Source organism: Vanellus vanellus (genome assembly GCF_965231255.1).
Source record: "Vanellus vanellus genome assembly, chromosome: 6".
Taxonomy (NCBI): Eukaryota; Metazoa; Chordata; class Aves; order Charadriiformes; family Charadriidae; genus Vanellus; species Vanellus vanellus.
The window spans coordinates 54,889,732-54,912,261 of record NC_138911.1 but is presented as its reverse complement, the minus strand read 5'-3'; the positions used below and the strand labels follow the sequence as shown (position 1 = coordinate 54,912,261).

At 40.1% G+C, this 22,530-nt stretch overlaps 1 protein-coding gene across 3 annotated transcripts in view; it reads right to left on the bottom strand.

Moving 5' to 3' along the window:
- MNAT1 (MNAT1 component of CDK activating kinase) overlaps positions 1-22,530 on the bottom strand; it is a 129,924-nt gene that overhangs the window by 35,624 nt on the left and 71,770 nt on the right. For all 3 annotated transcript variants that reach the window (XR_014269296.1, XM_082484888.1, XM_082484887.1), the window contains one exon: positions 4,316-4,437. Coding sequence is in view for 2 of the 3 variants with exons in the window: in XM_082484888.1 (XP_082341014.1) it covers positions 4,316-4,437 (122 nt within the window). In the remaining variant the exon portion in view is untranslated. The remainder of the gene's footprint in view (positions 1-4,315; positions 4,438-22,530) is intronic.

Genomic DNA, 22,530 nt, shown 5'->3' with positions numbered 1-22,530 from the left:
GTGAGAATGGTTAGAATAGGACTGGCACTGTGTTAAGAGTACAGTCCACTTTAGATTACAAAAGACTGTTTCTAAACTTTGAGACATGAAATTCACACATCTTTACCCAAAATGTTAATCACCTAAGCAGATTTTTGATTTATAGTCAGTTTTTAAGTAGCTTGTATATGACTCTTCCACAGCTGTAAATACTTGGTGTGAGAACGCTGTGTGGCCGCTCCTGCTAGCTGTACATACTTACAATTAATGCCAAGAATGTCTTTACATTTTTCAGGACCTCAAACAAACATCATTTTGATCCTCAGGGTTTTTTGGTGTTTTTTTGTTGTTTTTTTTTTTTTTTTTTTAATTGAATCTACATAACAAACATGCATTTTTAAAACAACAAACTAATTTCCATCCCCATCCTGTTTTGGTCTTTCACTACTTGCATGTCAGTTTGTTATATTTTTCATTTCTTTTGTTTTGCAGTAGGAAAAATCCAGACCTCCAACCACACAAATTCAGTGTGCTCAGCTAAAAGATAGTAAGAAAAAAAAAAAAAAAAGAAGACAGGCCTTTTTTGCCTCTCTTAGAAAATCTCAAAGTAAAGTAATGGCAGTGAGTGCCCAAGCATCCAGGCACTTGCGCTGTCTCTCAGCCACACACCTCTTCTCCCCAAAAGCCATGGTAGGTCACACAGCCTTGCAATGACTTTGGCTGTTCAACAGATTTGGACTGGTGTGAACCAAAAGATGACACTCCCCACTTTAGTCATACTACACCAACCTAACCATTTCTGGTGATGGCACAAGTGCCGGTAGGGCCTTTGATAAGACAGGGCATTCTAAACGTGACTCCCATCAGCAGGTTGCCTTCAACTCCACCCAGAAACCAACAATTTCCCAATGCATTTCACTGAACACTTCAGTAATTTAGAGTGGTGACCAAGTGACACAGACCCAGGACTATTAGTCATTACAGAGGGACAAGCAGCTATAGAGCCTGCCTCCAGGACAGGTACATTACAGTGATCCAAGACCCCACTTTTCTCCAAGGACCCCACCACAGGTTTAGGAGATGTTCTCATACATGTCTTCTCCCCTTCTTCCTCTCAAGTCAGATTTCCATTTAGCAGCTGACATAGGCATGAGCTGGCCTCACAGGCTGAGCACCCAAAGTGACCTTTGCCACCCAGATCAAACCAGCACCAACCTGTCATGTTCAGTGTGTATTCACGCGACTATCAGCCACTGAGACTTCCTTGTAGGAACCTCATAGATGTGTAGTCAAGGGAACCTCTATGAGAGGCTGGCTCTGAGAAAGCCTTACTCCTGCCAGAGGGTTAAATACTGTCTACAAGTTAGTGTAATACATATTGCTTCCAGAAAGACATGTAATTCAGGATTATTGCCTATATTTCATTACTTCCAGAAAAATCTTCCTCCATTAAAAAAATAAAAAAGGATGGACCTCCCTGAAGGACACAAACCCATACACACTATACTAAACATTAGGGGGGGGAGGGGAGAACAAATATCTGTTTCTTCATTATTCTCAGGCTTTCAACACAAGAGCAAAAGATGCATTACATGGATGTTAAATTTTTTTTTTGCAGTACACAGTAAGAAAAATTACAGCCTCAAGAGAAACTGAAAACAAATTTCTAAAAACAGTTTGAACAAATTTCTTTTTTTGTGCAAAACATGCAAAATCCATACAGAAGAGCAGTGGAAGGATGCAGAACCAAGTTTATCAGACTGCATGCAAAGTTTTTTGTAAAGCCTAATGAGCAAATAATACAAGTTACCTTAAAAAGCAATTTTTTTAAATTATAAAAGATCCCTAACAAATGTTCTAAATTATCCCTTAAGGATTCTCCCTTTTCTTGCTCTTTGCTAGAAACCTTCTTGCCAGCTGTCTCCTTCATTACAGCAGTTTATGAAGAAAGAAAAACAACACTGATGCTGAAATCTAAAGTGAGTCGTGCAGAAGGTAAGAGGTTAAGATGTGAATATTCAGAAAGCCCATTCTACCGAGTGTTTTGAAGATAATAAACTGTATCTTAAAAAAAAAAAGTCAATAAATTATGCTACCAGAAGTGAATTCAAAGTCTCAGGCTGGCAGTGCCTTTGCAATAATTCTGTCTCCAGAAACTTAGATGATAACAGCCTGCACACTTGAGGAAACTATTTAGCAGCAATAAACAGCCAGCCTGCAAAATTATTAACCAGAACATGAAAAGAGGGAAAAACAAAAAGAAAATTAAACAACCTTAGAGTTAACCTGTCTGTATACGAGTTCAAATGAATGGGAAACTAAAAATCTTTAGCAGGAGTGGATAACATCGTGCCCAGCTCTTCTGCCTCACCCTGGCAGCTGTATGCAGCTGCCTGAAAAAACCCAAAGCAAGGACTGAAGCACATTAGTTAAGTGTTCATCATCAACAGGAAATGCGCATGAGTTCATATAAACACAGAAACACAAATATATAAATGAATAGCCTTGCATGGTTTAAGGTATTTCAGACACCCCGTGGAATAGGGTTAGAGTTGTACCGGCTGGGAATCCACAGCATCAATATATTTGTTTTGGAATTGCAAACAGCCTCAGGCCTCAGAAGAACTCCTCTGGTGGGCACCACCAACCCACCCACACACCTCCCCTTGCCACCACAGCCACCCAGCACCCCTGCCACACTTAACTCTTTCATCACCTCCAGACCAAGATGAACAACCTGTTTGTGCTTGGAGGGGTAAAATGACACGTGTGTCAAAGTGTCTCCAAGAAAGGACTGTGAGCATTGTTTGCAAACGCTGCTCCAAACACTCTCTTGTATAGATGTTACAATGCAACTGCAGTATTTAAAGGATTTTGTTTTGCAAGGTGTTGGGTTGCCTTCAAACCAGTGCCACAGGCAGTTAGATGGGATGGAGACAGACAGCACAGGGTTCCTGCTGGATCTGGACACCAGCACTCACCTTACAGGGGCACAGGCAAAGAGACAGGAACTGGGAATCCTTCCTGTACAAGTCATCATTTCCCCCCCCCCCCCCCCCCAAGCATTTTCATTTATGATGAGGCTTCGGGCTGAGAGGGCCTCAAAGCTCCCCTCAAACTGGAGGTCCCTCACAGCTGTACTTCATCCAAACAGGTGGTGAAGGCCAAGTCTGGCTCTGCCCAAGTTTAAACTGCTAATTAATATTTGGTCTCAGAAGCTTGGTAATATAAAAATAAAATAATAAAAAAAAAAGATAAAGAAGTTAAAGGCATCAGGAGGACATAGAAACAATAAAAATGGAGACAACCTCAATTCCAGACAGCCTTGAATTTTCTGAAGCGCCATTATGTTGCTCATTTACTTAAAAAAGTCTACCTGCCTCTATCATTTTCTGGATGAGATACAATTTCTCCTGTGCCAGTGAACTAGATGGGATTCCTGTTTGGATTTCAGTGGTCTCTGAAACTGCACACTAAAGTGTCTCAACTTTTTTCAGTACTTTGTGGCTTCAGTTTTCCCATACTGCACAACCGAACATAAACTGTTATTTTTAAACTCTTTCTTGCCTCGCCAGTCTGCACATTCATTCTGCCACGTAATTTTCCAGCCACTCTAAGCGCTGGTGACCTCAAAAGTTAGGCCATGGTGAGTTGGGTGACACTCACTACCCCCATAGCTACACATTTTCAGGTGGCATTTCAGCTACGAACACATCTCTAGAGAACCAATACATCACTTTTGGACTTCCCAGCCTCCATTACCCAGGTACAGCTGGCTCCCAAACTCCCTTCCAAACACGGCTGCACACCACGGTGCCGCCAAGCTGCTGGACCGGCCCTGCATTATATTTTTTGACAAAGTTAAGCTCTGTGCTTCATTTCTCACAAACGCAGTTTGACTGTAGACAGCAGTCGACAAGTAAATCTACCCTTTTCCATGGCAAACAGCCCAACTTTAATATTTTTACTGGCTTACAGCTGGGTAAATTAAGCCCCAGATTTTTATTTATTTATTTTTTAATACCGTGCAACTGAAAATGAACAGCTACTTCACTACGACTGCCAAGGACAACCTTAAAAACACTAATGCAATCCAGTCCAGCTCTCAATAGATCTATAAAGGGTAGAGGACCAAAAATTTCAGCTTATCCACCCAAACAAAATGTTGGTTGGGCAGGAAGTCTAATATTTCGTTAAGATCCTTAAAAAACAAAAAAAGAAGACAGAAAGAAAGAAAGAAAGAAGAAAGACCCCTACATGCTGGCAAACTGAAGATGGTAACAGTCCCAGCCTATAATGCCATGAAATGGGAATTAAAACTTGCCGTGTTACTTACCCCAGCCTTCCCAGCATTTCAAGCTCTGGAACTTTTGGTCCATATGTCTCCACTTGCAGAGGCTGATACTCATACAAAGTTTCCTCTAGCTTTTGAATGGGAGCTAGTGAAATATGCTGACCCTGTTTTTAAAAAAAAAAAAAAAAAAAAGTAAAAGATTTCTACATACTGGGTCAAGGTTGGTTTGGTTTTTGTTTTTGGGTTTTTTTGTTTGGTTGGTTGGTTTTTTGTTGTTGTTTGGTTTTTTGTGGGTTTGTGGGTTTTTGTTTTTTGTTTGTTTGTTTGTTTGTTTTGTTTTGTTTTGTTTTTTTTTTGTTTTTTTTTTTTTTTTAACTTTTTTTAAATGCAATGCAAGAACAAGCTTATACCATTAACCTGGTCCAGACAAAGACCAGCCAGTTAAGAACATACTGTCTACTATATCACTCATTTCTTCATGATTTAAATTTTTTACTGGGATCTACAATTTGGAAATAATGTTTCATTAGCTATAACCGTTTGGACAAGGTAGGAGGAAAGGGGAAAGTTTTATTGAAGGCAGGCTTACCATTAGAGAGCGCAGCTGCTTCCAGTGTCACTAGTAAAACTATTATTAGGTAAAAATTTCGTTTATCAGAAGTAATATCAAACAAATGTCTCTGAACAACCCTATTTGATTCTGTAATCAATGATTTCCTGAAAGCCCTAATTAGAAAGGGAAGCCGCTTTCATTTCTCTCTGCAGGTTTTGTAAGCTCTCATATATTATGGCTCTCAAGATAGACTTTTACAGCGCAATACAATTAATTCATTCAGCAAATTCCCATTAGTTTCATAAGTAAAAATATAGAAACACACAAACATAAAACTTTCATTCCAGATGGTACTTTTGCAAGCCCTTCAGACCACTAAGAAACAGCTAGACATTTTCATCCCCCCCCTCCCCCCCACTCCCCCTCCAAGTCCCTATCACTTCGAGCTCTCACAAAACAGGAGACTTGTGGCTGGAAAGGAGGGGTCAGGAGGATATGAGATAGAGCCAAAGTTAACAGATGTTGCTGCGTGACATTCTACACTGATTTGTTGATCTTTCACACAGTTTCAATTTTCTACTGTATTCTATGGTGCTCACAAAAATTAGCAGCAGCAGCAAAAACACAGAGCACTATGAGCTCTCCCAAAACAGCCTGGCTTCCCCTGTAGAAACAGAGCTTCACATCTGCAAAACGCAGGAATTTAGGAAAGTGGTAGTATTGTTTTTGTAGACATTTTGTCTGCAACAGGAGATCGGAAGCTTTCCACGGTGTAATGCCACATATAACCCTGGCTCCCACTGGTGATAACTTACTGAGCTTCACTTCCCTGGGGCCACTCATGTAAGCACCTACTCCCTTAAGTAGAAACTAAAGGCTCCTAATGTGGGACACTGGGTTAAAATTAAATAGAGAGGGGAAAAAAGTCAATAGAAGGGGTAAGCTGTTAATTAAATTTGTGGTTGAAGACTGACCTTTCTGCATTTGGAGCATGGATATTTTTGTTTAGAGAGTTGCAGAAAATAGCTAAGAAAATTGAAGACGTAAGTCCTTGAGATGTACCATCACGGATCTAGGCCAATCTCTAGAGAAATACAAGCAACTCGCTTTTCCACTGAAAATGACTCTGTGTGTGTGATGAGCACAGATAGTTCTGGCCTTTTTCTGCGCTGCCCAGGAGCCTGGCAGGGCTGCTGCTGATACTGTTACAGTGACAGTCTCCTGAAGGCGAAACGTGGTGAATAAAGTTCTCAAGTCAGCCATGAGTCACTCCAACTTTCATAGTTAGCATACTGTTATTTCTGGGCCACAAACTGTTGCCGCAACATTAAAGCCAGGCAACCACACATTTAAAAGAAAAAAAAGTTTGAAAAGAAAGGTTAAAAATTCAGCTTTAATCCTACTTCTTGATATTTTAAGATACAAATGCAAGGTATTTTTATATTGCTAGAAGTTGTCAATTTACAATCTATTCAAGTCCATCAAAATATTATACTTTGTAACTACAATGGGTGTAACATGCCCACATGAGTGTAAGAGATTAATGTTTAAATAAGACTTTTAGATTTAAATTTTTAACAATACTTTTCTCTCTCACCAAACCAAAAAGGGAAAGACACGCGTCAACATTTTACACGTGTACAACCTCATTTGGTGAGTAAAAAGTCTCAGTCTTTCAAAATCCAGAGCAATTTTATTCCAGCTAGAGAAGAGAAAATTCAGTTTCAGGCAAAAATCAAAACCATGGTAAATATTTTGGGAAATAACTTGTGTGGGGGGAAAAAAGGAGCAGCTCAGATTGCATGAGCCACATCTCTGGAGGGCATCACCAGAACAGCTGCTCGCCGTTAGTGGAGTTGCCACTGGTGCATTCCTGACACTTTTTTAATGAGAGCAACTCCTGCCAATACTGGCCAGGAGACATGGGAAGGCTCCCAACAAATGGACTGGGGTCATCACAACCCTCTTTCACCACCACCGTTTACGCTGCTACAGATGCCCATCTCTGTCTGGGGACTCCTGGGAGGAAGGGATAAAAATGTTTCCTTTGTCTTCCTCTCTTTGTGGGGTTCCAAGGTGCCACAGGTCAGAAGGGATCACAATGGTCATTTACTCTCAGATGACCAACAGGTAACTGCAAGGGAGCTGCCTATGAACCATGGGGAGGCTGACCAGTCAGCACACCAGCTGTGTGGTGGGCACCAGTATATACATTATGGGGAAGGCACAGAGCAATGCCTTTCTGTGAAGTGCAGTATTGCAAAACCAATGCACTGTGGTGGCCCCAGAGAGCGGAAGTTGAACACTGGAAAAGGAGCCGCATATAGAAACTAACCATCCTTGAGCTGGTCTGACCTGATGTCCACCACAGGCCAGAACATTTTGTGTTCTTGTATGAAGCCCAAGGACTGGCAGTTCAGCCAAAGCACCCTCTTTTGAAAGGTATCCAATCTAGACTTAAAGATTTCAGATCATAAAGGTCCAGGCACATTCCCTAGGTAAGTTGTTCCAATAGTTAATTATCTTCACCATTAATTATTGGCAGCTCATTCGGGGTTCATCAAGACAAGCTTTAAAGCACTACGTCCTTCCCACCTATGTACAGGGCGAAGGTTCAAGTGTTAGGAAAGAGTACATACTTTTGTATGACAGAACAACTGCATTGGTTTGTGCCCATACAGCAGATCTGCACCTCAAGAAGATTGTGCAGCTGTATGACACAGCTCATTTGTTTTCATTTCCCAAAATCACAACTTTAACTGATGGGCTTCGGCAACATGGATTACATTCCACTCAGCAACAGGGGGGGAAAAAAAAAAAAAAAAACAAAAACCAACACATGACCGGCTGTTGCTCCTGACGTATAGCTGTCTGGCCTTTAAGTAAAGGCTTTTTCCTATAAACTGGATTTTAGTCTGCCTTGATTTGGGAAAGGGTTAGATGGAAGCATAAAAGTTACAATACACATTCCCACCTGAAAGGGGCTGAAGCCCGGTCAAGCCCTGCAACCACATCAGTTCTGTAGATGTTTTAGATGTGAACAGGCGATATCTACACTGCCGACTCCTTGCAATGCAAGTACAGCGGCGTAGCCATGCAGGCTCCTGAGCTTGCGGGGCTTCCAACTTGTTCAGCCTTGCGCAGATTACACCACGGTCACAACACAGGGTATGACACAAATTGGTACAAAAAGGCTGGAATGGGAACCAATGAAACAGTGAAAAGTTTTGCCTTTCCTCTTTTCACTGATAAGGTACATTTACAATAACTCTTGTTGAAATTAAAAGGCTCAATTTGACCAATATTATCTCAGTTACAAACCATCTGACCAGTAGCATCTCAGTTTTGTGTCCCTGTCCTGTGTGGCTTCTAGCCATTCCATAGGAGACTGGTATAAAAGGGAATCAGTTGTGTAACTTCACAGACATCACAAGAGACAATAACACTTACTTCGGACTTACACAGCACTTTTACAGATCCAGAAACCATTTCACATCTAAGAAATAAGATTTTTAAATTTCCTGTATTCCACCCAGCCAGCCTTACCTCTTTCCAGCATTAGAAGGCATTTATCAGCATGCTAAAACCAAAATGAAAGCAGTAGGTTCAAGATCCTGCTTTTGCATTGCTTTCTCCTGACAAACCTAAGATCTGACGTTGTGGTCATGGGTAAGTATTTCTAATTCCCCTTGGATGCTGTAATGTTTGTGTAAAAGAAGCTGACAGTATCCAAGTAGAGATAGAAAAGGCTTCCAAGAACACAGACAACAGATCTTCCTGCCTCCTCTCCCTCCCACCCCTATCTTCGTGGCACACAAGTTTTTTCTCCGGGATTATTTTAGGCACCGTAGCTGTCTATTACGTTTTGGAACGTATGGAACCACAAAACACACTGCTAATTAGAAGGAAGGCATTTGCTTATCCTTATGACTTTGTTTATGTAAAAGACTGCACAGCAATGGATTTGTGAGCAACTGACTTTCCATTCATGTACTGTATAATTTTAGATGAGAGAAATACAGTATTAAATTAGGAGGGGGGGTTAAATAATGTCTTTGCATTACAAGTAAAACTGACTGGCTGATTCACTTTTCACTATCCTAGATACACTGTTTGAGGCAGCTCTCAGCTTAAATAACAAGAAACAAAAGCAGTAGCCAATTTTTGTTTCAGACTGTGATACAACATGGCATTAAGAAAAAAGCCGTGGATTATATACAGAGAAGAGTTGCCCTTGCAGTGACAAGGAGTTTATTTTAAACAAAAAACAATGGCCTTTTAGGAAAAGTCACAGCTATTACAGCAACAAGATTATAGTGTATCAGTGCAGCTTTTACACAGGGGTTTGGGAAGGGACTCTTAGCAAATGCCAGGTATATCAGGATTTGCCTGCTAGCAGAAAGAGGTTATTTTAGCACACAGAGTCGAGAAATATCAGCTTAAGGTGCAGTGTTCACACTTCTTCCCATCCTGTCGTCTCTCCCTTTCCCTGTCTCCAAAGCGACATTGCCTTCCTTCACCTCCTTCCCTCGGCAGCAAAAAGGAATAGCAACTGACAGTCTTCTCAGAAATCTCTCAAGTGCCAAGGAGGAGGAGAAAGGAGACTGACACCAAAAATGCACTAGTAGGGGAAAGAGGAGGAACAGCTATGCCACAAAAACATCCCCAGGCATGAGACAGAAGCCAGAGACTGGGGTCATTAAAACCTGTCCAGACAAAGCATGTTTCTGTACTAGAAGCGGCTGGACTAGATTATGTAGCCAGTCTTTTTACTTTTTGAATTTCTCTCTGCTTAGGAATTTACTCAGGTCTGCTGTCACCACACTACCAGAACACAGCACACATGTCAGATAACAGAAATACTAATATTTACATGCTAAGTCTCATTAAGTCTGTTTGCAGCAATGTTATTTTTGTTTAACTCTCTTCGCCATCAGGTCACCCTCCCCAGCCCGGTGTAAGGAGCACACAGCTAGCTGAAAAGAAACCGAGCACTGTGGGATACCAGGGCATGACGCTGCTAAAACCTATCCCGAGCATCGCTTTGATTGTATGCGGCACAACAGAAAAGTTAACAAAGACCCTTTCTGTTACACTATCATTTGAGTGTGTAATTATCCAAACGCTTTCAAGTGAATGTTAAAACAATACTCCAGATTCCTTAAATTTTTCAGCATAAGCAGTCTTACAAAACTATTTTACTGTTAAGCTCACAACAGAATTCAGGTTTTGGGAAGATTTCATGTTAATAGAATTTCTTACAGAAAAATATTAATGCAAATATCTTAGGCAATGCAGTCTGAGCCAAAAGCTGGGGTTTGAGGTTGGGTTTTTGTTTTTTTTTTTTTTTTCCAGTTCCCACCCTCCCAATACACTATTGACAAGTCCATGTCAGCAACGCTAATCTGGCTTTCTGATTCTGATTAACTACTTACTTTGACTACAGTAATACCCAGGAAGCAGAGAATGAAACTGATAGATTTGGAGGGCTCAGTTAATATTATTTTAACCTTTACCCTCTCCGTCTTCCACAGCTTTTTTTTAAATAAACACAAAAACGTCAAACTAAAATGCATAATTCCATTCGTTAGCTTAAAATTCCTACGCCAGTGAGGCTTTTCCAAAGATTTAAGCATCTGAAACCAACCGCTCTTTCTTCTGCTCTTGAAAACCAACAATAAATCTAATTTCTTTACTCAATTACAGAAAGTGCTATGGGGATATCCCAGTAGCAAGACAGAAAGAGAACAAATGATCTGACAGAAACCAACAAAATCAACGTACATTTTCCTGTTGATCTCAAAAACAGACCCTGACCACAGGTGACAGGACAAAAAAGGTAAGACTGGCACTCCCCTTCTCTCTGGGGTAGGTGATTTCAGATGCCTAGTAATAATCTGACTAAATTTAGACTTCACGCACACAGTAACTTAATTTGATTTTTGAATGACACAATAGGTTTAGGAGATGTGCTTTCTTTAGGTATGGCAGAAATACAGCAAGAGCTCAACACCACTCAAGAAGCTATTAAGACTCATATATGTGTTTTGTTATATGCAAATAGGTACCTGGGAAATTAACCACAGAGTGAGATGAGCCAAATCACACCATCAGTTCTAGCTGCCTTCAAAATTTTCCTTTACAACTTTCTGACATAAGTAATTACCTGACACGACTCATCTTTAAGCTCCTGCCAAAAAGCCCCATTTCCCTAATCTCTCAGAATAAAGCCTGTGTCCACCTAACATGCCGAAATACAATTCTTCTGGGTCAGTGCCAGTACCAGGATTTAGCGACTACTCTCTTCACAGAAAAGCCTAGTGCCCTTTCTTCACATCAATGGATTGCTGTGCCTGTTTGGTACTGTCCTCTCCAGCACTGGCTGCTGGAGCCCGGTTGGGATTCAGGGGATAGTCTGGATGTTTCCTGCCACGAGTCACTTTTTCATTTTCAACAGATACTCCAGAGTTCTGGCAGAAACTGCCAAGCTTTCCTCAAAATCTCCAGCACTTTTCAAAGGACAGCCCAGTACACAAGACAGCACTGCTTCTGGAAACAAAGAATTAAAACACAACAGGATTTTCATGTTCACAAGCCCACAGGTCACTCTCCTGGTTTTCAGCTCTTGTTTCTCAATCTTGCTCCCAATTTGATCACAGCTCCTAAGCACTTACTTGCTTTTGTGCAATCCACCATGCTGTATGGAGAACTTTAGCTGCTTCCACACCTTTTGCTCTGGTTCCCAGGTGCTCTAGCCTGCACGTGGTATCTACTTGGCCACTTTCAGCTAGATTGAAGAGCCATGCCACGAACTGGCTGCTGTGTGGTCCTCGGACACCCTGGGAATACCAATTACATTTGCAAACCTCACCATCAGCTCACACTTTTTTTTCTTTTCCCCTACTGTGGCTTTCCTGAGCTCGACATGGCCCTTCTCAGGGTGCTACCACAGGTTCTTCCCATTTTTTCAGAGATAAACTTTCACTACAGGTGACTCAAAGGTGACATTCAGTTCAGTTTGCTATGCCAGTTCTCAATATGTTATGTTAGTAATAGAGCATTAAGCAGAATTAAGCAAACTTTTGTGGCATCTCTACCATCAGACTTCTGGGGTCTTGATCATTTTGATTTGGCTATCAACAAAGCACAAGCTCTGCAGTAGCCAGTCTAATTACAGCATAAAAGGCTTTAATATGATATTGTTATAAACACCCACGTTAAGGGCCTAATTTTTCAACGGATATGAAACAGAAATTAATTTGACAAATTCTACTTTGTGTATTGTGACACTTAACATAAGCGAGGGACAGACACACCAGCAAAGATCAGAACACAGAGCACCTTCGCTCACTGACCAGTGACAATTGTTTGAGTCTTGGTACAACTGAATCTACTGGTGTTCTTATTTTGTTGCAGTAAAGCTGAGTGTTACATTGATATGATCCCTCGATTATGCAAGAAAATTATTTAGGATTTCCTGGAGAACAGCAGAACCTGCAAAAATTAGCTGCTTCATTAGTAGAAGAGAAGCTCATAAAGAACCATACATCGCTGTACTCCACTATCTGCTCTTTCTTGGGATCCTCTAAAGCACCTCCCCCCCTTCCAAATAGCCACAGCTATACAGTATCGTTTTTAACGAATGTAGAGTCTGATGGATGATTTAAAAAGAAAGACTGCTTAAAATAACAAAACAGAACAGAAAGCTGACCTCAGTCTGTAGAAGATGAGAAACTCCGTGTGTGCGTGAATGTCAGAGACATATTCCCTGTTTCACTGAGCATACATCCTAGACCCAGATAAATGTTGATAAAGATGCAGAACACCACATTCAGCATGGCTTATGTCTGCCTGATAAAGAGAAGAAATAAAATGAGATTCCTTGAATAGCTAGATTTTAAGGAGGGACTGCTAAAGGTTGATAACTGTCTGGCAAAAGAAAGCAGGGAAGTTTTTATAGCAACGGGGACAAAAAAAGGAATAAAACATGAAGACGACGACAATAAAAGCAGATGAAAGGAAGAGTATGAACAGAATAGGAAAAACAGGAAGAAAGAACAGAGTGAATTATTAGAAACAGGCAAAAAGATAAAAAGGAGGAATTTAGAAAAACTGAATTTTAAAGTAGAAAAAGAAAGTATCATCAGGCACTAGGAGTATATGAGACGCCTTGGCAATATCTGTGGACTAAATTTATATTTGGGGACAAATTTTAAGTGAAAACTGAAACCTGTTAGCAAGATATTAAAAATTACTGCTTTTACCAAAGTGAAAAGTAGTTTTGTTTCCAGGCTTTTTTCCTCTTTTCCTCATTTGCATGCAGAGCGCACAAGTAGATGTTAGCCGATTATTCCAGGGACAGGAAGAGACACACTGCAAACCTAACACACAGTTCATGGCACTACTTTGAAAATGCACGTTAATTTTGTCAAACTAAAAAACAACAACAACAAAAAAACAACCAAACAAAAAAAAAAAACAAACACAAACCAAAACTCCCTGGGGCAGAAGCAACTGCATTTTTAATCTGCATAAAACATACTCTTGTCCTTCCAGAGAGGTTTAGTTTCTTTCCATGCAAGTTTCCATCTATGTTTTAAGTGGCTATATCAAAATGATGCTTAAATCTGAACCACAGACATGTGACAGCTTTTAAAGTTGTGTATATTTCCAATGGCACCTGAATTTTAGCAGTACTTTGGACAGGATTCACAGACCTTCACAGGATCAGAAAGTTGTTTTTTAAGTCCTGGATGATCCCGAGCGCGTTGCAGAAAGAGTCCCTCCACATACCCAAGAACTACCATGGCCTACAGCATTACTCTGGTTTCAGTGGCCACAGCTTTGTAACTCCTTGAAGCACAATAACCAGAAACATCTATGGCATCCTTAGTACAAAGAAAAAGGAATGGGGTTCCTGCCATGAAAAATCTACAATCTCACTTAGAGAAAATAGAAGCTGGCAGCAAAACTGCCATACAATCACACAGTATTTTCACTTAGTCCCAGAAAAACCCTTATCTGTTTTATCTTGTTCACTGGCTCCTTTGTGAACCCTTTTGCTATAACACTTCTATTCAAATAAAGAGGAGCAAGTGTTGCCACAGATTCTGAAAGAGGAGACTGCTGTGAAAGCAACTGCAGCACGAACATCAGATTTCGAGCAAGTTAGAGAGGCTGCCTGAGTATTTCCTGCTATAGACTTATAAAGACAGTTTTGCCTTAAAAACAACACTTCCATTGTAGAAAGAAAGATTACTATATGCTCTGACATAAGTACTGGATGAGCCCACATCAGCAGAATGCCCTGGAATTTAATAATACACAACACAGAGAAAGAAATCACCCAAATGCAGCGTGCTGAAGATTAGGGCTTATACTGACATCGTATGCCACAGATACTTACTGCTTCTAGGGAAACAACACAAACAAGCTGTAATCTAAGAAAAAGGAAGCCCCGAGAATAAGTATTATGAACATTTGCTAATCAAAGGACTAAACATATAGGAAGGTTTTAATTTCTTTGACTTTCATATATTATTTCCATACAGTAAAATATGTACTAAGCTATCCTCTCCACAGATGATGCAAATGTCTTACCCTGGCTCTGGGCAGCTGCTGTTCCGAGAAACAAGCCAAAATGAGCTGATCATTTGAATTCCCTTAAAACTCATAATATTGGGCCAAATAAAGCAAAGTAGAGCTTGCTATACAGTTTAACGAGCCACGCCTAACATCTTTGTGCACTTAGAAACTATAATTTAATTAACTTTACCTGTAAGCTTGGTGAGGAGCAGGAGGCAGAAAAAAATAAAATAAAATACAAACTCCTTTTCTCCTCAACTCTGAAAATAGTTCAGGGTCCACATCCCTATACAAGAAGTAATAAAAATAGTTTGGTTTCTGGTAGCAATAACAAAAACGAAGGCAAGATTAATTCTTACACTTTTATGGCAAACAATCTAAAACAGATGTTCGAGAATAAAAGTGAGATGTCAAAGTAGTTAATAAGTGCTTTTCAAAACCAAACACAACAAGACAACTTGCAGCTTTATGTGCTTATATAAAACTCTAAATCATCTCAGTCAGCTTCCACCCTTAGCCCTTCCTTTATTCTATGAAGCTTCACAATTACCAAAAATGTTATATTCAAGTCTAAACCACCACAGATTGGTGTCTCCTGAACGAAAGGACGTGAAAGCGAGGTCGGCTCATTAGAGATCAGCTGCTGAATCTGGGCCCTTGTAAACAGAAATATGTTTCCAGGGTTTGAATATCCAGGATCTCTGGAATAAAGCCCCTGTCTTTAAGAGACAGAGCATATTTTAAAGAGATCTAAAAAAAGTTCAGACTGCATTTACGTTTCCACTAGAATGCTGCAGTTTTGAGACAGAAATCAAACTTCACATTGTAAGGTCAAAACCAACATAAGCATTCCTTAGAATCAGACTTCAAATATCTATTTGAAGTTATCCACACTTTCTTGTTTGCAAGTTCAAAGAATTGCCGATCATAAAGAAAACTTGAAGATATTAAATCTTTTAAGTACAAATTTCACAAAAGACAATGTGTGCATGCAGGAGAATTGAGTCCTTCCACATTTAATATGGCAAAAGTTTGTATAAGGTAACCATAAGCACACCCTTTTCAAATGAAACACGAAAGACACTGTGTTAACTTAAAACACCACTCACTTAGATGTGCTTTCCAAAAGGCCTTAAGCAGGATTATATTGATTTAAATAAAGTAAATTAGGCAAGTTTTTGCACTTGAGCTTCCCACACAAATAGGATTTGCCAAGCCTTTTGAGTCTAATCAGTGGTACAATCATACAGGTATATAAGAGACTGACTCAGCACACACGCACACACACACTTTTAGACTCACCAGCAAGAGCCGATTTTTGGCTGACCACAGAGAATTGCCTCCTAAGCCGGTCAGCCCCAAGTCTCCATCTACCTGGAAGCCATCCATCCAGCTATACTGGGCTACTGTGCATCTGCATTGCCGTTCCAGTTCATTACATGAAACACAAACCCGTTGCTACAGGCATTGGAGTAACTGATACTGTATCACTCAAGTCAATGGGAGCAAATCAGAAACTCTAGAGTACGTATGAATAATAATAGGTTTTTGTGTTCCCTTTCCCAAGTGCTGACAGTTTGGAGGAGTATTTCCCCCACCACCACCATTGCTGGACTATAATCACATTAATTTCACTGTGCCAAGGCAAGTGTTCAAGAAACTTCCACAACACATTTGGGCTTAATACTACAGGGTGAGTTTTTGGAGATTTGCTTTGTTTTGAACTGTCCAAGATTTTATAAGAAAAAGAAAATGAAGGTAAGATGTATAACTATCAGGAAAATTTTATTTTCAGCAAAAGATGGCAAAGCCATATCTAAAAGCTTTAACAAACAACCGAACCCTTTAAATCACCAGCAGCCTAAATAACTTTGCCATAGCTCTGGACGTAAAATTTTATCAACTGGTAATACAGTGAGAAAACCATGTTTTCTCCCTCGGTTTCAACATTATTCTTGGGTCACAGTTGAAACACGACACTGCATCAACTTTTCTCTCCCCTGTCTGCTTTTCACAGCCCTTGCTGTGTTGGCTGAAACATTCATTGCTAGGCCTGAGCATCGATAGCTGGTGCGTCTAAGAGACCAACAAGGAAAAAAGCCTGCCAGAGCCTAAAAGCACTCACCTTATGAAATCTCCTAACCCCCAGCCTCAGCTACTCCAGCAGCTAAGCCGGTCACTTCGGGGCATTAGCAAACACAGGGAGTTGCAGTGACTGTTTGCTGCTATCAAGTGAAGGAAATTCAGACTTTGTTTAATCTTTCATATCTTAGATTTAGACCAATACTAAAAGGCAACCCTCAAGTGCTACAAAGAGCGCTCTGTAATTCATACAAGTAGTTGAGTCACAGCAAACCAGCAGCTCAGCCAGGACAGTGCATCACGGAACGTACCTACATTTGTTTCTGAGGAGGGCTGCAGTTTGCTTTTAATTATTCATAATGCTTTGTAATGTACTTGGATGTGTATATTGTACATACGCAGAGCAGATTTAGGTTTTAAAAAACAACCAAGTCTCCGTAATCAGAGAGCTGACTACAGTGCTCAAATACTGTGTTTTTAAATGAAATGCTTTTTGCGTGCATGGGTGTTTCTGTTATGTATGTATACAGACACAAATAATCGAAGGGCTTGTCTTAAAACAATTTGTAACAAATACTATCCTTGAACATTTTGCAAGACCCTGTAATGCCCTAATCCTGTTCAGATTTATACATGCAATTCATTTAAAGGCATGTCAAGCTAACAAATCTATTTGCTCTCAGGAAATTTTATCATACGCTTAACTTGGGGCTTAGACCCAGATTCAGCAACGCTGATTCAGCTTAGAAAACTACCCAGCTTTAAGCACACAAAGAGCCTCGCAAAGTCAAAGGAGCAGTTGCATACCGATTACTTTGTCTGGATTGTGGCCCACAAGTCCAGCCCAACAAAGCCAAGCAAGCCTAAACCTGATTGCGTAAACTGAGCCCATCCGCTTCGCTGCAATTACCTATGGCAATAAACACAACGGTCTAGGAAGCAGAGGCTTGCAGAAACAGGTCTCCAGAGAAACAACCAGCACCCCGACGCCACCGGTCTCTGCTCCTCGTCCTTCTGTAGACCATTCCAACAGCTCAGAAGTCGAGCAGCTCACAACCAGGTATTAGACACCAGCGCCTGCTATTGCCTGGTCCATAGATCTGCCACGATACCTTGCAGGGAGCTAGGGACTGAAATGCAATGAGGACAAAGTAGCAGAGCTGAGAGTTAAGGCAAGAGGTGTACTTGCTTGCTTAATTTTAAAGCACATGCTTCAGGGTTTTCTGGGTCAAAGCCAAGACAATCCTTATCTTATGAGATCAACCACCTCTGCTAGTTTTAGATCAAATTTTTTTCATGTGACTATTTCAGTGATACTATTAACCAGTCCACAAGGGCAGACTTTTGCTCAATGCTCAGGATACATATAGTAAGATTTTACCAGGCTAGTCAAGCTGCACGGGCCATTTCTGAAGCAAACACCCATTGCTACTGGTAAGAGTTTTCTTACTGATTTAAATGGATGCTTGACCATGCCTCTCTAACTGAAGGTGGGCATCAAGAGACCAATACAACAATATTATGAGAGATCTTAAGAACTACATAGGGCTTCCAAGTACTCTCTCAAGAGTAGTTATTACATAAATCATCTTAATTTTATTATCTGGGCCTGAATACCATGGCCTACACAAATTGAGAAAATAGTCCTACTAGAGACTACATGTAATGGGGTCCATTACTCATACCAAATAGGTCAAGCATCCTTTGAAAGCTAATTGACAGAGAAAGTTTCCAAATTTCTCTAATCATGTATTTAAAACCTTAAAGGGAAGACAGTAAACAATTATAAATCATGCAAACACACATACTCAGTAATCCATATAATTTTAAAAAGTAGACTAGAATTCTAAGAAATGGTTTACCAAAATAGCCATTGAAATAATCGTGTTTACTTCAATGTCATTTTCAAGTAAATCATATCTCAGCATTCGACAGTACACTTGACATTTGTCTTCCTAGTAAAAAAACTGCAAAAGGCAATCCAGACAAACCACCATCCACTGTACTCTGATGTTCAGTGGCATACCTGTTTACTGATGGAGTGCACCTAATCACATCGAAACAATAAAAGAAAACTTGCTTTCTTTCCAAATGCACATCAGATTTCTTTAATATGTGCATTTACTAGGCTGCATAAATAGAAAACTGGTGGTTTGATACAATCAGCACAGTGCCATTTAAAGCGTAGCACATCACAGCACTCTTAAGTCTTTTTGGAAATACCTCTGCTGCTCAGCAGCACTAGCTTTCCACCAGTTGCTGCTCCACATGTTATTGCCAATCAGGTGCATTTGCTGTAGCGCATTCCGAAGTTTACTAATTAATCTCTGCACTAAACCCCACTGATGGCTGGTTGCCATTTGAAACTCTCATCATCTTTTATTTAAAGACATACTGACCCTATGGTCAAACTCAAACCTTATTTGCAAAAAAGGTGTGCCAAATTTCAGGCAATTAAATCCACTTCAATATCAATGACGTTTTTTTAAAAACTGGATAGAGGCGCAACCATTAATGGTTTGAGAGTGTTCATATTAGACATACTAAGTTATTTCAATGCTAATTGCCAGGAATCGAGAAAATTCTTGCATTTTGACCAAGGAGCTGCACTCAACAGAGCGTACGAGATACAAACTTCTGCAGAAGAGACCATTAATTTATTGCAAAATAGCACACATGCTTTGAAGTCAAGTGTTTTAACAATTCCAGCTTATTGATACATTTCATATGAGGTTTTAAATATTGATTTCACTCCGTCCAACCTCTCACACCATTGTCACAGGCTGCTCTCATTCAGCAGTGCATGCTGGCTCTGTGACCTTCACAATGACCTCTACAAAAGCAGTTGTGCATTTTACTGTGGTGTAAATCCTCACAGACAAGTCAAACCTGTTCTTTTTGGCATCCAGCCCTTTAGATGAATACTCTGCGGAGATTTATTATGAAAGGGGAATGAAGGGGCATTATTGCACAACATTCATCCTTCGCATACAGCTAAGTTCCATCTTTTACAACTTCTGAAAGCTTTTAAATAAACAGATCTTCTTAATTACACAAATCGTTCTTGATTCTCACCAATTTTCTGTAATTAAAATCCACTGTTTACGAAAAAGTAGACATGCCCAGAAAAAAACATGTGTGCTAAGGTGTTTTATATTATTATTAATAAGTAATATTCATACTTCCTGTTACTATACACGAGGGATTAGTGTTTCCTAGCACACCATTCACTTACAACACTGAAGTATTATTCCACATTGTAGCAACACACATTGCCCTAAAAGGGTCCATTAATTATTTTTGTAATGCCATGAAGTCGCTGCAGGATATTAGACTGTCTCCATAAGAAATACACTCCTATGGTAAAATGATGAATGATGAAGTTTACACATTTTTAATTAGACTTCAGAACAGTAAGACAGTATTTACAAAGTTATTTTCTGTGCCCTTAGCTTAATACTTTGCATGCCCTTATGCAAATAATTAAAAGAAAATCAAGATTAATTGAATCAAAAAATATAAAAGCATAAAAGAATGTGAAAGGGGCAGATTATCGAAATTCAGTGAGTCTGCTAAAGTGGCCAGAGTAGTAACCCTATCATTCATATTATCCACATTCCTCCGGGTTTTCTAATTGATCCTTCAGCAAAACATGTCCTGCTAGGGAAGGTGGGGAAAACAAAACAAAAAACACCTAAAGTTGCATTCATACTCCAGTCCAAAAATCGTGTTTAAACTGGCTTTATCTGATAGTCGCTTGGGATTAACCGGAAATGAAGTATTTTGATTGAAGCAGATATTCCCTATCTAAATCTCTAAATTCCCCTAAAAAGCTCCCTCCACTGATGTCAGCTGTCATGGGCAATTGACAATGCACATACACACACACATATACATCTGACTGCAAAAATGAAAAACTGCTCTGTGTGCCCCTCCCCGTCACCCACGGGCAATGCCAGGTATGGGATCTCTCTCCCCTTCCTAAAAGCCTCATCTGGCCATTCTTTAGCTTTCCTGCTCCTCCTTTTCTGCCAGCAAAATCAACAACAACAGAATGCACAATAGCAAAAATTTCCTCATACAAAAATATAAGAAAATACACTCTACTCCCACCTTTCCCAGGTCCACACTGCACTTTCACAGCTCCAGAGTTGCAGACAGAGGTTGCCCCAAGCAGAATATGCAGCAGTGGTTCTTACCCTCTAAATTCACTTCCCACCTGTACATCCTCGTCTGCTACCTCCAGCACAGCACACTCCCTTTCTGAGCCTGATGCTACCAGTGAGACAGAGTGATGGGCTGAAGATAATAGAAGGTAAACCAGCATGGTCATGTAGTATTGTATTTACAACAAAGATAAAGTATCCTGGAGTTCTAAAGGGCAGTTTCTTCCTACAGAAGAAATTTCACATTTTGAAAAGCTGCAGATGCTGTGTACTTTGCCTATTCAAAAATAAAAGTAAACTAAATAAAAATTAATTAAAAGCATAGCCACATTTAGACTTTGTTCTTCATGACAAACAAAGTAACTCAGATACTACCACTATTTTATTCAGGGTCTTTTTAAAAATAAAAATCCAGAGATTTTCAATTAGGAGATACATAGACTTAATGGCGAAGTTACACCTGGCACCTCAGCTACAGCTCAAGTTAGTTACACAGAGTTTAAAAGCAACCAATAGTTAAATCGGTACAGCACTCTTCACAAAGATTTCTGTTACTTTAAAAGTGACATATCTGTTTAGTTTTGTATTTCAAATTCACTTGACTAACCAGACACAAAACAGGTTAAAAATAAGCATAAAGCAGATGCTGTACACAACACCATCAATGAAACTAAACTGATACCTTAAGCTTTAGTATAAACTGCACCTTAAGGGTTGTTTTTTTACCTCTTATTCCAAGCAAATTTTAGAATTGCCTGATTTGAGATAAATTCTTGAACTAATCCTGTCTAAGCTTCAGATCCTACACAAGTTAAAATGGGAATTCAAGCTCAAGGCATCATCCCACAAAGAGGCAGATTAAGGTTAATAAAAGTGAAAACTGAGTGGGTGAAAACAAAGGAAGCATGAAGTTCCCATTGCAATCCCTTCAACATTCTCCCATCAGCTGTCAAGCCAGGCCCTCTTCCTCTCCCCCACACCAAAAGAAAACCCTGATCATATTTTACTGTGAACAACCACAAAAGCTTGGTGCGCAGGCATGGCCAAGATTGTGCCAACAGACCTTGAGCACCAGAATCTAGATGTTGAAGACCTATGCCAAGATCTCCTCACTCAAGCAGTCAACACTGAAGCCCTCCAACTCTATCCATATTAGAGGTTGTGTGTGGCTGGTGGAAAATCCAACAATAAAACTCCACAGGTTATCCCTTTTCTCAACTTGTAGTCGTGATCTCGCTCAAATCCAACTCCAAAGCAAAGTGGAGAAAAACACTGCTACTCCCAATGTGATTACCATCATGCTCTTACAGAAACTACCATCTTTTTGGAAAGGCAGAAAATTCTTCAAATATTTACTAATTGATTATTTAAACTTTGCTTGTCTGAAGTCAAAGGGCCTACTGCAGGGAAGCATTACAAGCTGGACATCTTTATATGTAGTCTTGGATGTATGTGGCTTTTTTTTTTTTTTTTAATGCTAGCCACATACACATGCCCACAGGTACACAAACACAGGCAGCCCAAAGCCCTGGTGCCAACGACTGCATAACGACGGCAAGGATCGGATGCCTACATCGATCCCTTTTAGATCTGTCAGCACGTCTACACAGCACAGACCAGCAGCTCTTGTTTACTTGAGCACTGCCTCTGACAGTCTTGCAGAGGATCACATTTCTATGATTCTCTTTCTATGCTCTGGAGAAGAGAGCAGTGCTCTATTTATTTATGCCTCTCTTTCAAGACATGAAAGAGAAGAATGGACCTCAGACCTAAAAATATATGCTGCTTTCCTCCTGTGCACAGCCCTCAGTTTTAAATTGTTCCTCCCTCCAACCTACTTACATTTCCACCATCTTCCAATTTCACATGCA